Raw genomic sequence first — 16,932 nt, 5'->3', positions numbered from 1 at the left:
ACATTTTTACAGTGTATGCTTTAATATTATGCCGTTGATGTGAGAACAGAAGTCATTCTGTTCTGAGATAGAGATTTTCTGCAGAAGTGTAATGTATTGATTTCTTTTTTTTGTCTGAGTAGCATGAAGAGGGAAATCAGCGTAAAAAAGCCCTTCAGCAAGCAGTTGACAAAGCCAAAGTGGGACGTGAAATTAATGTGCGTTCACCTCTCTCTCTCTTTGGACTAGATTACTACACTGTGTAATGTTTGTGGGCTGTTTCTGACTACTGATTTTGTGTGCATTTAGGATGAGAGAGAGGATCTCCTGAAGGAACTTGCGGCATTGAAAAATCAGAGAGATCATCTGAAAGTTGAACTGGAGAAGTATAAAGAATGTGATCCAGAGGTGGTGGAGGAGATCCGTGAGTAATATTTATAAATATTAAGCATGGATGAAACTCTAAGAAATCAGCAGTTTTGTCAATAACATTTTTGTTTATTGAAATAAATCTGAAATAAAATATAAATTATATATTTTTATTCAATTAATCTAAAATTAGATTATTAGAAAATTTGAAATGTTGTCTTGGCAACTAACTGAAAAAAGTTTGAGTACTAAAATGACCAACTGAAATAAAACTAAAAATGAAATAAAAAATAAATTAATACTATTTAGAAATTATGTAAAAAATAATAATAAAAATGACAGAAATTAAAGTAAAATTAAAACAAAAACGGAAACTATAATAAATAAAAGGTAATTTAAAATATTCAACAAACCATATTATGGATGCATCGTCAGATTTAAGATGAACCACAGTGCAAGTGCGCAACGAACCATGGGTGAAGAACGGTATGGTTTGAATTTTTACCAAGAACCATTACACCCCTAATGCATACAGTGATGAGCCATTACATTATGGCCACCTACCTAATTACCTGTAGGACCACCTTTAGCCCGCAAAACAGCAGCCACGCGGCCAGGCATTGATTCAACGAGGTGGCGATTGGTCTCCTGGGGTATCTGGTACCATAAAGTCCTCCAGTTCCTGTACATTGCACAAACCTGGGCTGAGTTCAGCCCCGACAAAACGTTGCACAACGTTTTTTAAACAGAAACGGTGATGCGTTGAACACACTGTTGATGACGCAAGAGTTGCAACTATGGCAGCTGAGAAGGCCATTCTTTGTGTTCTTTGTGAAGAATTTTCGGAGCCTGATAAGGTCGGTATAAATATGTGTTTAATACTACAAAATATGCCCAATGTTACAGTTACTGCACTTGCCGCCCAGAACAAAAGAGAACATCCCAATCGAGTGAAGGGATTGCTGAAACTGAAATGGAAGCACACATCTTACCTAATTCAGACTAAAACACATCTATTTAGCCTCACATACTGACTTTATTTGTAGTTCATACTGTTTTAATATCCTGTATTTTCTTTCTCATTTTTAGGAAAAGCACTTAATTACCATTGTTTATTTCTATACCAAATGTCATACACTTGCAATGAAGCTAAAAATATAAACAACTACATCATCATTATGTTGATATCCTATATTTTTACAATAAAACTTAAGACAAACATGTCTTCTAATATCCTCAGTTGTTGCGTATACCGAGCTGCATCGAATACATTTGTAAATTACTTTCCTTGAACCCATTGTGCGAGTTCACTTTAATACCGCGTGCTTTATATACATGTTGCTGCTGATTGGACTGCAGTTCTGACACACCCACCAAACAAGAGAAAACGTATCTCAAACCCCGTTGCACACCGGTGCACGCCGTTTCCAGGAAACATGACGTTCAACTCGGAAACCGTAGCAAAACGTTGCGCACCGTTTTGAACTTGAACGTGCCCTGCTTTTCCAAGTCGAACCACAAATGTTCAATTGGGTTCATGTCAGGTGAATTTGGAGGCTAAGGCATTAACAGTGGTTCCTCTAACCCAGTGGTCTTCACTATTTTTTTCATGAGAGCCGCACTGATAGGACAAAGTCAGTAGGAGAGCCATTTTACCGCAAAGTATAAATGCAAATACAATATGCAATGCAATAAATACAAAAGGGTGAAAAAAAAACATTATTTATGATTTATCAGTCAAATTTGTAACTGAGACAAGATGATTTCCTTTAATGAAAAAAAGGGGGATTTCCAGAAAATATTCATCCCAGAATGACCTTAAGTTATTTTTTTCTACATTAGCCCATCTTGTAGGCCTATCTAACCATCCAAGAGCACATGCAGCGTTAAGAGCTGGAAAGACCGCCATATAACTGGCTTCTCTGCAGAGACTGGATATTTACATGCACTACTTTTGTTTCAGTCGGACTGAATTCATTCCGATTGATGAATCTGAATGTATTGTAGTTTACATGAACGCTAAACATCGTGATGTGATACATGATTGGGTTGATGTGCGTGTTTATAAGTCAAAAGATTCAAATCGGAATATGAACATATGAACCGTTGTGCCGTGCTGTTTGTATTTATCACGCAGTAAAAATGCCCCAAACCAGTCGTCTGTATGATAATCTGAAACAAGGACTGGTGAGCCGTTGTCCTGCTTCACTTCACAGATGCTGAGTGAAAGGAGAATTATAGAATGAGAGGATACTCATTTATATGACACTTTATTCATCAGGAGAACAGCTCGTTCAGCGCGTCATACGTCGTCCTTTCAGTTTCGGTTTTCAATCGATCAAGTTTTTTCACGTTCTCTCGATAAACCACCCCTTTCAATCTGATCGAAAATATTTGTAATAGAGCTGACACTTTTAGTTTTTAACGGGTTATGTTAAAGCCCTACTTGTTATTAATGTTTTTATGAAATATCTCTATACCTGCATTATCATATTATATTTACCGCCATGCGAGCCACAAATTAAAGCTTGGTGAGCCGCACAATGAGTAACACTGCTTTAACCACTCCTTGACGATTCTGGCAGTGTGGCATAGCACATTATCCTGTTTATATAGCTACTTTTATTTTTAATTCTTGTTCTGTTCTGAATACCGTGAAATTAAAAGGATTTGTTGTGGAGTGAGGGGAACTAAAATAGTTTGTAGTGTTTTTTTAATGTTTGTAAACATTGTGCTTTATTTACCGGTATTTTACATTAATGAAATAATAAAATACGACTTATACACAAATTATCGGATTATTATCAATTTTTTTCCTCAAAAAAGCAATTTTATATGTATTGTTTTTTTTTTTAACCAAGCAACAAGCGTTTTCAAAAAATCTTTTTTTTTTTTTTTTTTACCGTTGAATCAATAGTAATAATCGGTCAAAAGTCTTATTGTCGGTTAATGGTTAACTAATTACTTCTGAGTATCCCTGGTATAGTCAATATAAATGTTCTAGTTATGTTAAATTTTAAAGTTTCACTCTTGTTATAATTTTTGAAAACTCTTATACTAGGGATGCACCGATACCGATACCAGTACTCGGGTGTCGGTCCGATACTGTGCTCATGTACTCGTACTCTTAAAACTACCCCGATATAACCGCACCCGATACCACTTTAAAGGCCCTTTCACACCGGATGCGTAACGAAAAAGTGAAACGAAAAAGCGAATAGTTTGTGTGCAAATAGTTCGCGTCAAAACCATTCACATAAGCCGCGACGCGAATTTGCGACGTCTGTGACGTTCAGAGAGCTTCAACATTCCAAAACTTTCGCGCCGACAGCTGAGAAAACATGGACACTTCATCATCATCATCCAGTGAAGACGAGCTTTTCATTTTCTTTAAAGGCACACTGTGTAGAAATTGTGTTATTGTCAAACAGCGACCCCTAGAGTCGCTGTGGAATACTTGCACTGTCGTAAATACCCCTCCACCCCCCCACCTCCCACCCTGTACACCGGTACCTGCGTCGGGCATGGAACAGGCACAGATAGACTCCGAAGACATGATTATTGCACTATTTACAACCTCTACATTAGGCTTATTTATGTCCTGATAATTATGTGAGATATTGAAAACTGTTCTCATGATAATCGCTAGGGCTGTGTATCACCAACAATGTCACGATACGATACGCATCACGATACTAAAGCCACGATATGATACGTATCACGATATGGATCAATTTGGAATTTCAGAGTTTAGTAACAGTAATATATGTTTATTGTATAACCAGTGTTATAACAGTTGTGATCACTGAAAAACTATTTAGTTTTTGTCATAAAAAAACAAAGAGTTAAATGAAATAAAAACTTGTCACAAAAAAGCTTAAAATGGCTCTTCCTTCAGTAGCGCAAATAAGTACAATAGAATAAAGATAGCCTACCAATAAAGAGAAAACTTTTTGAATAGGTCTAGCACTAGTATTCAGAAACTAGAAACTGAATAAAGTAATCAAATGCAAAATAACACTGGGTAGTATTTTAGTCCTGACTAAATTAAATGCATATAGGCTATTAATCCAAATTCTTCAAATTAAAACTATCTTTTGTTGTTTTGACAACAATATTAATGACAGACACATTGTGGCTTCTGTCGCTTTAAGACCTAGTGCACGGATCCTGATTTCATTATGCTGTCCCATCATGCGTTTTATGCTGAAGACATAACTGACTGTGTTTAGAGGATACTCAACAAGACCGGAATGTTTGACATAATTTTGCGTGTTTTTGTTTGTTAAAGTGATATAATCCGCGAAAAATAACTTTTGTTACTCGCGAGCTGTTTGTGAGCGCGTCGAGTATAAACGCCTCGTCCGTTTGGGGAGGTGCACGTGCAGGCAGCGGAGACTCGCGCTGCGGAGCCAGGCGAAAGTATAAACAAGGCTTCACGCTCTTAGTGAAATTGCGTCTCGCAGAAAGTTTTAAAATGACTGATCTGATTGTCTGTTGTGTCTGTCTGTCTGATTGTCTGAAATGATAGTCTGTGTGGATTAATTTACTCATACAATACATGCTAAAGTGCAGGAATGATTAAAATTATGCGCAATACCCGCGCCGAAATTCGAGCCCTGAATTGGCTACATAAGCACAACAGTATCGATACGGAAGCTGCTGTATCGATACGCGCATCGTCAGGAGTTCATGACGATGTATCGTTGTATCGATATTCTGAGCACAGCCCTAATAATCGCAAGAATCAATGTCAACAGCGTCGTCTGATATCCCTCAGGACTACGTGATAAATACACCTCACAACAACTGAGTTCAGCTGGCAAACTAGTTCGTGAGGCAAGCTAGGCAATAAAACATAACGCAAAAAACACGTAAGAGAAACGAATGTTTGTTAGCAAGTCTGTTAACAGCTCTGATAATCGAAAGCTAGCTAGACATTATGTGGAAATTATTGGACTGGTCTAATTATCAGCAATGGATGAATGAACAGCATGTAAAAAAATGACATACTACAAGCAAGCGCAACAACATACAACATAGAATGCAAACAAGTTTACAAATACGAGATTTATTTACTGGCCACTTCATGCGTTTTCTCAGATCGGATAGCTGTCTGATTTATCAAAACGATTCCATTTACACCTGGTCACATAAATGTGTTTTTGCGAAACGGATTTAAATCCGATCTTCAATTCCCGCGCTATATGCAGATTTAATGGAGTGCACGTCACCGAAAGCAACAGATATGAGCTGCATTTTATTGATCATCAGCTAAAATTTCAAAATCAAAGACCGCAATAAGAGAAAGCAGTAACAGCCCTGGTAAGATCATTTCATTTCTTTACTTTTAAGTCTGCAACTTACTTTCACTTTGATTTGCGATAGTTTGCACGTTGTCCTGATGAATATGCTCAGTTGCTCATCTGCGGTGATGCGTGTTCCAGTAGCGTCGTCATATCCGTCTATAACATAAAGCCTATAACGCGCTCTCACACGTTTTTTTATTTATTTTTCTAACATTTTTGGGAGGAGTACAATTTACATATGTGGTTTTAACAACCAGATGCATTTACACTTGTCCAGTTTCGTCTGGAATGCGGCCCAGACCTCCTCCTGAAGTGGTTTGAGTGATCGGATTCAAATCCGTCTCGATTGCGTTTCGGAGGGCATTTACACCTGGTCTTTTCATGATCGGATAGCTATCCGATCTGAGAAAACGCATGAAGTGGCCAGGTGTAAACAGCCCCCATGACAAAAACATACGCACGAAAGCCGAAAACAAACACTGGTTGGCCTCTCACGTCCAAATTTGAGGAAGTGGTGGGGGAAGTGACGTATGCCGTAAAGCAGTCGAATTTTGTAGTTCTTTTTGTGCTCGGGTTACTACCCGAACCCCGAAGTTACGTAGTGCCAGGAAAAGCGATACAGACCCCGTCAGGCTATGGCAGACGCGTCATTCAACCTATTGTAAGTCGATGTACCATCACAAGGGTCTTGGAAATATATTATGAAGGTTGAAAAGCTACATAGTGTTCCTTTAAAAGACAGAAAAGAAGGTTTTGGGTGCACCCAATCTTAAAGAACAGAGAGTCTGAAGGGGAGTATGCTAATGTGCACAGTTTTTTTGCGTCTTCAACTAAACACAATGCGTTTTGTAATGTCACTATACATTACATGTAACACACGAAGTAACAAGTTAAAATCATTCGACTAGAAACTGTAGATATCACACAAAGAATGTATAGTATACTAAAAGCAGCTCTAAATAGTCTCACTACATTTTGTTACATGTTCAAAGTAAACACGGTCTCTGTCTCTATCTTTGACGATAATAGTGTTAGCTTTCTATCCCAAATGTAGTTTAGCCTGCTAGCCTACACAGCACAGGACTATACAACGACTAAAACTATCACACAACATACTCACAGTCGAGATAACCGAGTTGGTTGGCAATAAATCGTTGTCCTTGTAGTATGTGATTGGCTGAAGCCTTTTCTGTCGCCGCAAAAGTAAAAAAAAATCGACATCGAAACGAAAAAATTAAAAGTCGTTTTTTCGCCGCAGCACATTCATGTTCGGTGTGAAAGCGCTCATTACACAAACAGCTGATCAAAAAATAAAACCATCGCGTGAATTATTTGTGCGTCAAAATCGCGTCCAGTGTGAAAGGGCCTTAAGGGGTCTAAAAACGCATGGAAACCGCAGCCACACCACTTTCTCCTTCTTTTCACAAGCACTTGCGCTCCCGTGGCGTCTGTCGTTGCTATGCAACCATGAACATAGGCGCACCTGGAAAAACGAGCACGCCGCACCACATGCGCGTCGTTACCGCATCGCTTCTATTATGAGCGCGCTTGCCACGCCCCTACATTTGAATTAACGATTTTGCACGTGCAAAAAACATGATATGTGAACGGCCCCTTATGGCAACGTGACATTAGCCTAACCTCTCGTCAGTTGAGCAGGTAGTCGGAGGAGGAGTAATGTCAGCCGTTTGGAGAGATTTTAAGATGAGCGATGATGATACATGTAGAGCAGACTGCAAACTATGCTCTGCTAAATTGTCAAGAGGATGGGTGAGAAATAGCTCCTTTAACACAAGCAATTTGATTATACAAGTTGTATATTTACTTTGTTACAGTCAGAAAATGAAAAACATCTGATGAAAATAAAACATTGTTAGAAGAACTGTAATGGTATTATTAAAGGGGTGGTATAATGCCCTTTTCACAAGATGTAAAATAAGTCTTTGATGTCCCCAGAGTGTGTATGTGTAGTTTTAGCTCAAAATACCCCACAGATATTTTTATATAGCGTGTTAAAATTGTACATTTTTGAGGGTGAGCAAAAACGCACCGTTTTGTGTCTGTTCCTTTAAATGCAAATGAGCTGCTGCTCCCAGGAACAGAGGGCGGAGCTTCAACAGCTTGCACTCACACAGACATAATAATAATAATACATTTTATTTAAAGGCGCCTTTCATGGCACTCAAGGACACCTTACAAAATTCATTAAAAAAAAGACATTAAACAATCAAACCAGTACAGCAACAAACATTAAATCACATAATAGCCTGCCTAAACAGATACGTTTTAAGACGAGATTTAAAAACTGAGAGACTAGAACTGTTGCGAACTTCTACAGGAAGAGAGTTCCATAAATGGGGAGCAGCATAGCCAAAAGCTTGTGACCCCATAGAAGTTGTCCGAGTGCGTGGCAGAACAAGTGTAAGTGCAGAAGCAGATCTTAGAGTGCGGGAAGGAGTGTGTATATGAAGAAGATCTTGAAGATATGAAGGAGCCAAGTTGTTAAGTGCTTTGTAAGTTAAAAGTACAATTTTAAAATTCACACGGAATTTAACTGGGAGCCAATGCAACTTCTGTAAAACAGGAGAAATGTGTTCAAAAGTGGAAGTTTTGGTAATGACTCGAGCTGCAGCATTTTGTACTAACTGTAATTTATGAACATGCACTGAAAATTTCAAAAACTTTTAGCCTTTTTTGTTCAAACCGGATTCATACAATGATGGAGAGACTCAAGAAGAAGTGACAACATGTAGAATGCAACAGGACGTTTCTGAATGGTTGGTTGATGAATTTATGTAGCTTATGTGTAGTTATCTTCTAGTCATTGATTAGCATATTCTGTCTTGATAATCTATATCAAGTCATAAGTCATCAGCGCGTTTACGTACGCTGTGCAGAAAGAGCGAGAATGGCAGGCAAGCAGCAACAACAAGCAGACTCTCATCGTGAAACCCCTGGCATGCAAGAAATATTAATGTAAACTTTCAAGTTTTGCTAGCTAAACAAACCGAAAACTTGCTGCATCTAATTCCGTTTTTAAGAAGTTGTTTATGTGTGGTATTGTAGGACTGTTACTAACTGTACTATAAAGTTTTCTCACCAGTGAATGACACATGATGTATTGCAGTAACGTTGGCTCCGGTCTTTTTGGCTGTGCGCGTTCATGCTTTCAGGAGGCATGGCTTTGGACGGCGATTTGCAGAGAGGGTGGGATGTACGCTTTTAGTGCTATAAGGCTAAAGTTAGCATTTTCCCAGATGTCCTACTGCACCTTTAAATACTCATATCGGTACTTGGTATCGGCAAGTACCCAAATGTAAGTACTTGTACTTGGCAGAGGTGTCAAAAGTATTCACATTCATTACTCGGGTAGAAGTATAGATACTAGGGTTTAAAAAGACTTCTGTAGAAGTTGAAGTATCAACTTAAGCTTTTTACTCAAGTAAAAGTACTGGTTTCAAAACGACTTAAAGTATAAAAGTAAAAGTAATGTAAGGAAAAAAATGCCATTAAGGACAAAAGCTTAGGCCGCGCCACAGGGGCCTATAGTGCACTACCCCACCTCCTCAAAAAAAAAAAAAAAAAACATTTTTCTAAAGGCCATAATGACTATAATGTTATATGAAAATGTTAATGTTGAAAAATTTGGGATGCACTAGGCTACCTGTTTATAGCCTATATGCATATATGCCCATTGAAAATGAACACATTTTAGTACAATGCAAATACATTAAAGAACCATATATGTGTACTACTGAGCATTAACATGTGTTTCATGGAGCGGAAGATATGATGACTAGTTGCCTATAAGTATTGTAATGGTGCAAAAAGTCAAACTTCTGAGGCATGTTATCAATAACCTTTATTGGAATGTAAATGTACATCCAAGCTTAGCTGCAGGAATCAAGTGAGGGCAACAGACAAGAAAATTGGTGTCACGAAAAATGGCAACAATGTCACATTTAACTAAAAGATGTAACAAACACTTTGGACTCAATCCTGTATGTACAACAACAGGATCTACATCAGTTAAGCACAGTACATGCAACAAAGAGTTACCAATTGGCTTTGTTCAGCTGCAAAAGCAGCTGGTTCTCAAAGTTCTTTGAGCCAATGCATGCTCTTCTTGGCCTGAAGATCAGCCCTGCAACACTAAACAGTCTTTCACAGGCTGCTGAGGCAGGGAGTGCCATATTAAGCTTAAAGGGATACTCCACCGTCTTTTCATATTAAACTATGTTATTCCCTTAACTAAGACGAGTTGATACATACCTCTCTCGTCTCAGTGCGTGCACTCAATCGCTCTGGCGCGCGGCGAAACTTTGTTCACTCAGTTCATTCAATATGGGCCAAGCAGAGAAGCTACCAAACACCTCCACGTTTTCCCTATTTAAACACAGTTACTCGCGTAGTGTAACTCGACCTAGGACGGTGACACAAAACAAAACGTTGCGCTTTTCTAAGCGTGTAAAATGGATAACTATATTGTATGGCGGAATACCATAGCAAGTGCTTATGAGCACTTCGACTTGGCGGAGTAATATCTTCACTCGTGAAAAATCCTCTCACCGGCCCCCGCTCCCTCTGGGGAAGATATTACTCCGCCAAGACGAAGTGCTTACAAGCGCTTGCTATGGTATTCCGCCATACAATATAGTTATCCATTTTACACGCTTAGAAAAGCGCAACGTTTTGTTTTGTGTCACCGTCCTAGGTCGAGTTACACTACGCGAGTAACTGTGTTTAAATAGGGAACACGTGGAGGTGTTTGGTAGCTTCTCTGCTTGGCCCGTATTGAATGAACTGAGTGAACAAAGTTTCGCCGCGCGCCAGAGCGATTGAGTGCACGCACTGAGACGAGAGAGGTATGTATCAACTCGTCTTAGTTAAGGGAATAACATAGTTTAATATGAAAAGACGGTGGAGTATCCCTTTAAGTGATAGATGGCACACAGCTGGGAAGGACCTCAGTACCTCTACTGTGTCTCCTGGGCACCCCAGGTACCCATCCAACTGCTGGGTCGTTTCTAGAGGGCCGGTCTTCTTCATGGAGGAAAAGAAGTCCTCTTCCTCAGATGATTGGGAGCCCTCCTCACTGATGTGATTCTCGGCCTGACTGTCCAAGTGGCTTCTGATATAGTCAAGGCCTGTGGAATAAAAAACAAAAATCAGGAAAATTTAGACCATATGACAGTATTGTAATTGTGTATTGGATAGTGTGTGTGTGTCATTAAATGTCATTTCAAACTCATTTCACTGTCTCCATAGAAATTACACGTATTAAGGGGAAGTTGAGAAGTGAGACACTTACCAAGTTTGAGGATATTTTCGTCACTTGTTCAGCAGGTCTTAAATTTGGGAACTAGAATGGCTGCGGCTATCAGCTCTGGATCTGCAAGCATCTCGCCGAAGCGTTTTTTAAGGCCTCAAAGAAGTGCAGCAATCAAAGGTGCACAGAACTTGGAGGCAACGTGAAGGTGCTGGAGCTTGGTCCTTAGTAGACTTATGGTGGGGACCAACCATCTCATCTGCATACTGGTTTCTCCCTGAAGAACATCCAGTGCCTTTGCAACTGGGCTCATTGTCTTTGCATATTCTGCAATGTTCCACTGGAGTAAACCTGTACAAAGAAGAAAAGAAAAACACAAAATGGAACATTGATTCTACTTGATTTAGCACATTCAACTGGAGGAACTGATAATTAAAAAGGAAAAATATTGTCATCTGAGACTTTTAGAAATGTAGTTGTGTTGCTACAAATCACATCAATAGTAAATATGGGGACTGCATATTGGCATAGTGCATACATGTGTTCTACATTATTCAAAGTATAAACTTAAACTATTGTTAATCACTTCATTAACTGAAAGGCAGAAAAACAAGCACTTAGGTGTATCTAGTTCACTGCAGACAGCTGTGAGGGCTCCTTCGCCTTGTTCTCTTGTTATTCTCACTATTCTTTCTACGGCTGAGAAGAGTGAATTCCACCTTGTAGCAACAGGCCTTATGAGTTGGAGTTTGCAGTGGTCTTCAATTACTTCAGATGCGGTGGTTGATCTTGAAGTTTTGTTCCACAGGCGAGAGCATTTGGCAAATGTGGACCTTGACACGCGCTTGTACAATGGGTTGACTTCTGCTTTTGAAGCATCAACTGTGGACACTAAATTGAGGAGGTGGCAGGCGCAGGCGATGGTGCTTGGGTAGCTGGTATTCCAAGTAGTCATCTTCGTCCAACAGGGCTCCGGCATCAACAAATTCAACACCCTCAACGCTTTCCTCTTCTTCATCGTAATCATTATTTTGGCCACCACCATCCTCTTCTCCATCACCCTCTCCTACAGGTTCCGGATTGTTGTTCCCGTCAGCCTGCCCATAAACTCTGAAGGCTTTCAGGAAGTTTGATCCTTTGTCAGTTGTAGTACGAACGATCTTCTCTCTGATATTGAATTCTGTTTGAATATCATTTAGGGCACCAGCAAGGGCAGAAAAGGTATGGGACCCTTTAAGTTGCTTGCATGCCAGGGCAGCACAGGATCTCTGCATGGTCTGGGGGTTAAACCAGTGCGCAGTGACACCAATGAAACTGCGACGGTGTGCCGTCCAGCAGTCTGTTGTTGTTGCTATGAACTCAATTTCACTAAGGGCAGCTTTCAGTTTTCTTTTCATTTCAACAGAGGCCTTTGTGACTTTGTTTACAACAGTATTGCGTGTCATGACATTTGTATTTGGCTGAAGATGTTGCACAAGATCAATGAAGCCCTGTTGCTGAACAATGTGTGGTGGGTGCAAGCCTTGGACAATGAATTTGAGGACTACTTTATCCACACTTGCCTGGGGCACTCTTCGAGTCTCCCACAGCTTGGTTTGTTTGGAGGGTGGGACCAAAGAACCTTCAGCGGATGACTTCCTTTTGAGGGCTGCTGAAGTAAGTTGCGGAGAAAATGAATCCACAAGCACAGATTGAGATTCATATTATTTCTCTCAAACCACAAGCTCAGACTATCTAGGACTTCCACTGTATTAAATGCCATGCTTGAAGTTCATGAATGAAGGTCAGACTACAAGTTAGGGAGCAGTTTCACTGGTCTATGCAATTATGTTGAGCAGACCAGTATATTGCCACTTAAAGCTGTTTTAGGGCCACAAGCAGCTGCTGGCATGACTGAAAAGTAGCATTATTGATGAGATAGTCCGACTAAATTCATTTTAAACAGCATTTGGCTGATAGTTGGTTAGGGGTGGGGGAAAAATCGATTCTTAGATGCATCGCGATGCGGACGTGGACGATTCAGAATCGTCAATATGCTGTAAACAGATCTGTTGTATGTACGTTATACGTAGGTTTACTGTACTGCCCTCCACAGTAGGGCTGGGCGATAAAACGATAACGATAATTATCGCAATATAATTTTTCTCGATAAAACGATATCAAGAGTTCGATAAATGTTCGATAATGTTTATGCGCCAAAAAACAGAACGAAACTCATTTGAACCGCGTGCCACACGGACCATTTATCCGCTCGGCTCAAAGTCCAAACGGCAGCGCAGCGCGAGTGCGTTTACTCTGATCGGTCTCGGACACGAAATCCAGTGAGAAGCGCTTGAATTCAGCGAAGAACACAAATGTCTCAGTGATTTAAACCAGTTTAAAGGCAGATGAAACAGCGCTGACAAACAGGAGAAACAATACATACAGAAGGCTTTTCCGTCTATAAATTCCCATCATTTACCATGGATTTACTGTAACGTTAGCCTAGAAAAATTAACTACACCATGAAATGTGGGATATACATATTGAATTGTATTATATTATTAATGTAGACAATGTTTTGAAGGACTAATGGAATATAATTACTAGTGCTGTGGCGGTGCGTTGATGACGTCAACGCTTCGACGTCGAAATTACGTCGACGTCATATTTTTTGCGTCGACGCTTCTTTATTTTTTTATTTTTTCACCATTCCCGGAGGTACAGCTCGCCACACACACACCGCCCGCCGTGTTATTCTGTCATGTTTTCTCCCTTTCTTTCCAAACCGTGACAAACGCCAGTCTCCTTTCTCTGCAGAATGCGATAAATCCGCTCAACCATTCACAGCGCACCATTCCACGCATTGTAAACAGTAACGGCGGCGCTTTGAATACACCCGGCATCCTAGTTTTCCTTATCTAGTTTGTACTTTTTGATCAACAAACAAACAAAAAAATGAATACATTTGACGGCATTGATGAACCTGTGGTGATTTCTGCCGTAGGGAAGAAACGTAAGCCATCGAAATCTAGCCTAATCATTTACGTGAGGAGATTAAGAAGATGAGGCACGCGGGAGGAAGAGAAATGCCGACTGTTGCTTATTTTCACACGACAGCGTCAAACTTCTGTCGAATGCTGACACGTTAACCCCAGGGGATCTTTTAAATAACTTTCAATTCTTGTACTCAAAGTCAACGAAAACCGAGCAGGACCAAGCAGGACCATTTTACAGCTGATCGCCGTCAAAAAAGTTCAGGAGGTATTTCTTAGCGATGGCTGATTTAATGTAGCCTATGTTTAGTCCAGTACGTGCCTGTATACAAGATTAGTATTGACCGAGTTCAGAGGCTGTCATATGTGGATCAACTTACTTTGTTGTGTATTTTCAACAGTTTCAATATGAAAAATAACTTTTATATTGATTCAATGGATTAATTGCATTTTGGAAAAAAAAACAAGTGTCATGAATTCATTGCATTTTTGGGGAAAAATAATCCGTTTTTATAATAAATCTTTGAAAATCTAAATCTGGATTTGAATTATTTATGTTATTATAACCTAAAGATGCTATGTGAAAGTTTGAGAAAATAGTGGTTTTCATCTTGCCACTTTCTTAGTGAAGAAAACACATTTTTTACTCAAATTAATCAAAATGGATTTATCACGTTTATACTATATTATTCAGAAGTAAACATTGTAGCTGACAGAGTGTTTATGTCAGAATGTTTATTTTTAAACCACAACCTTCTAAGTGCTTCTTTTAACGATATATTTAACAATATCTTTTGCATTTCTCATCCAAACAACGTCAAACTTGGCACTGCACTTACTCGTGCCCAGACAGCTGTCGAGTTTGAAATCCATCGGAGTAACGGTTCGACAGAGATATGCGAATAACAGACAGGATAATTAATTCCAATTAGTCGTTAGATTAGTCGACTAATCGATAAAATAATCGCCCGACTAATCGTTTAATTAATAATCGTTTACCCCAGCCCTAATAATTACAGTATTTAATAATGTATTTAGGCTACTGTTTTTTATACAAATAAATACCATAGAAACCATAAAGTTACATTTTGCCATGATAGTGAGGTGCTATAGGCTATGCCTGGTTTTATCTGTGGTTATCATGATCTAAATGCATGATACTGGATGACCAATGGTTAATTTTAATAAAACTCAAACAATCAGAATATTACATTTTACCAAATAAAAATGAGGTTGTTAAAGAAATTTTAACAGATGTTACTGTTTTTGTTAATGAACATAAATTTAACAGTAAATCTGCATCCTAACTCGAGCTAATACTACTGTCAACTCACTGTCAAATATGCTTTTCTAGACAAAACATGTAATATTAATATTGCAGCCTGCACTGCAAACTGTGCTGAAGATATGTGCCATCAAAGTCAGGCAACACAAACCTGTTTCAAGACTTGAAACAATATCCCCCATTAGCACATGCAGAAACTAATACATTTATTTTCCAATAAAGATATTTATTTTGTGAAGGAAAAATTACAAATGTTTGAATGTTCTACCTCAGATTTGTGAAATGTTCACCTGTTTTGCAAGTGTTTGTCATATGTTCTGACAATAAAGAGTAGTTGAAAACCACAATTAACGCTCTGGTTTCTACAACTTTCACTTAGGAGCAAAAATCTGCCTTTAAACTTGAAAGAAATAAAGATTTGACATTTATCGTGATAATTATGGATATCGACTGATATAAAACAATTATCGTGATAATTTTTTTTGGCCATATCGCCCAGCCCTACTCCACAGTCACTGTGTGTATCAGTGCAATGCTAGTCACAAAAAGTTAAATTTTGACTCTGCTCTCTGCAGATGTTCATTTACTTTTTTTGTATAAGCTGTTTTTGATTGTGGTATACAGCAACAGTTTCAAGTCATAAGTCTTAGACTCTTTATTATTCATTTGTGTATAAGAGCAGCTTTGTATGTTACTAATTATTCAGAATATGCGTAAGTCCACAAGCATTATTTTTGTATTAGAACAGCTGGTACATCATTCTATATTTTTTTCTATAGTTTTTTTTGTTTGTTTTTTTTTGTCTGAAGGATTACATTGCTCATTGCACATAACAGTAGGATGTTAGATAGAAGTCTATTATTTTATGTTAGAGATTCAGAATATGCTGAAGTTTGTAATGTATTCATTTACTACAAGTATGCTGCTTGTACAGGCACACATTTCTTTTCCTGTTGGTTCTTTGCAATGTTGGGACATATGCTGGCAAATGTAACCTTACAGTTGACTTGCCAAATCACTTCCATTTGTTTTATTAATAAAATATATTGGAAGTAAATTATTTATGGGTCATTATAAATACTTAAAAGTACCAAGTAGTAACACACACACAAAAAAAAAGATGCATTGATAATCGTTTTAGCATTGCATCGCAACCCTCTGAATCATAATCAAATCGAATCGTGAGGTGCCTAGAGATTCCCACCCCTATAGTTGGGCCTATTACCTCTTTACAAGGACCCATAGGGCCTGCCCCTCACAGGCGCACACACTCTCATACACAGACAGGATCATGCCTATCCTTAGTATGCTTTATCAACAAGCTGTAGACTATAGCTTTGCACAGTTAACTTACAAATATTGCATATAGTAATAACATAAGCTCAAATAACATTTGGCTAAAGTCGAATTTCAAATCTCACACAGAGCCCACCAAACAAACTTGCAACGTTGAATCATAGCCTATACTGCTGGCAAGCAAACCATGGCATGTCTTGGCATGTACCTAGCCATAGCAAACATTGCAAATTTACCATTAGTATGTTACTACAATATTTTGTCAATAATCGACTGATAATAACAAACTTTCAGCTTACCTCAATATGCTTTTTCAAATTAGACAGCGAGTTTTTGAAAGCCATTAGCTCATGGTACTTGGGTGCCCAGAGCTTGCAGCGCATTTTAAAGTTGTTTTTGCATCCAACCATTTCAAAAAATTCTTCCAGGTACGGCCAGGGATATATAAGG

General features: G+C 38.8%; 1 protein-coding gene across 1 annotated transcript in view; it reads left to right on the top strand.

The window, feature by feature from the left end:
- The window catches only part of mnd1 (meiotic nuclear divisions 1 homolog), a 48,080-nt gene that overhangs the window by 6,964 nt on the left and 24,184 nt on the right, over window positions 1-16,932 (top strand). Inside the window, exons 5-6 of the mRNA XM_084096672.1 lie at window positions 123-197; window positions 289-403. Coding sequence (XP_083952798.1) covers window positions 123-197; window positions 289-403 — 190 coding nt within the window. The remainder of the gene's footprint in view (window positions 1-122; window positions 198-288; window positions 404-16,932) is intronic.

This window comes from Abramis brama (assembly GCF_963993115.1).
Source record: "Abramis brama genome assembly, chromosome: 2".
Classification (NCBI taxonomy): Eukaryota; Metazoa; Chordata; class Actinopteri; order Cypriniformes; family Leuciscidae; genus Abramis; species Abramis brama.
The sequence above is the reverse complement of the archived record's forward strand: the minus strand, read 5'-3'. Positions and strand labels throughout refer to the sequence as shown.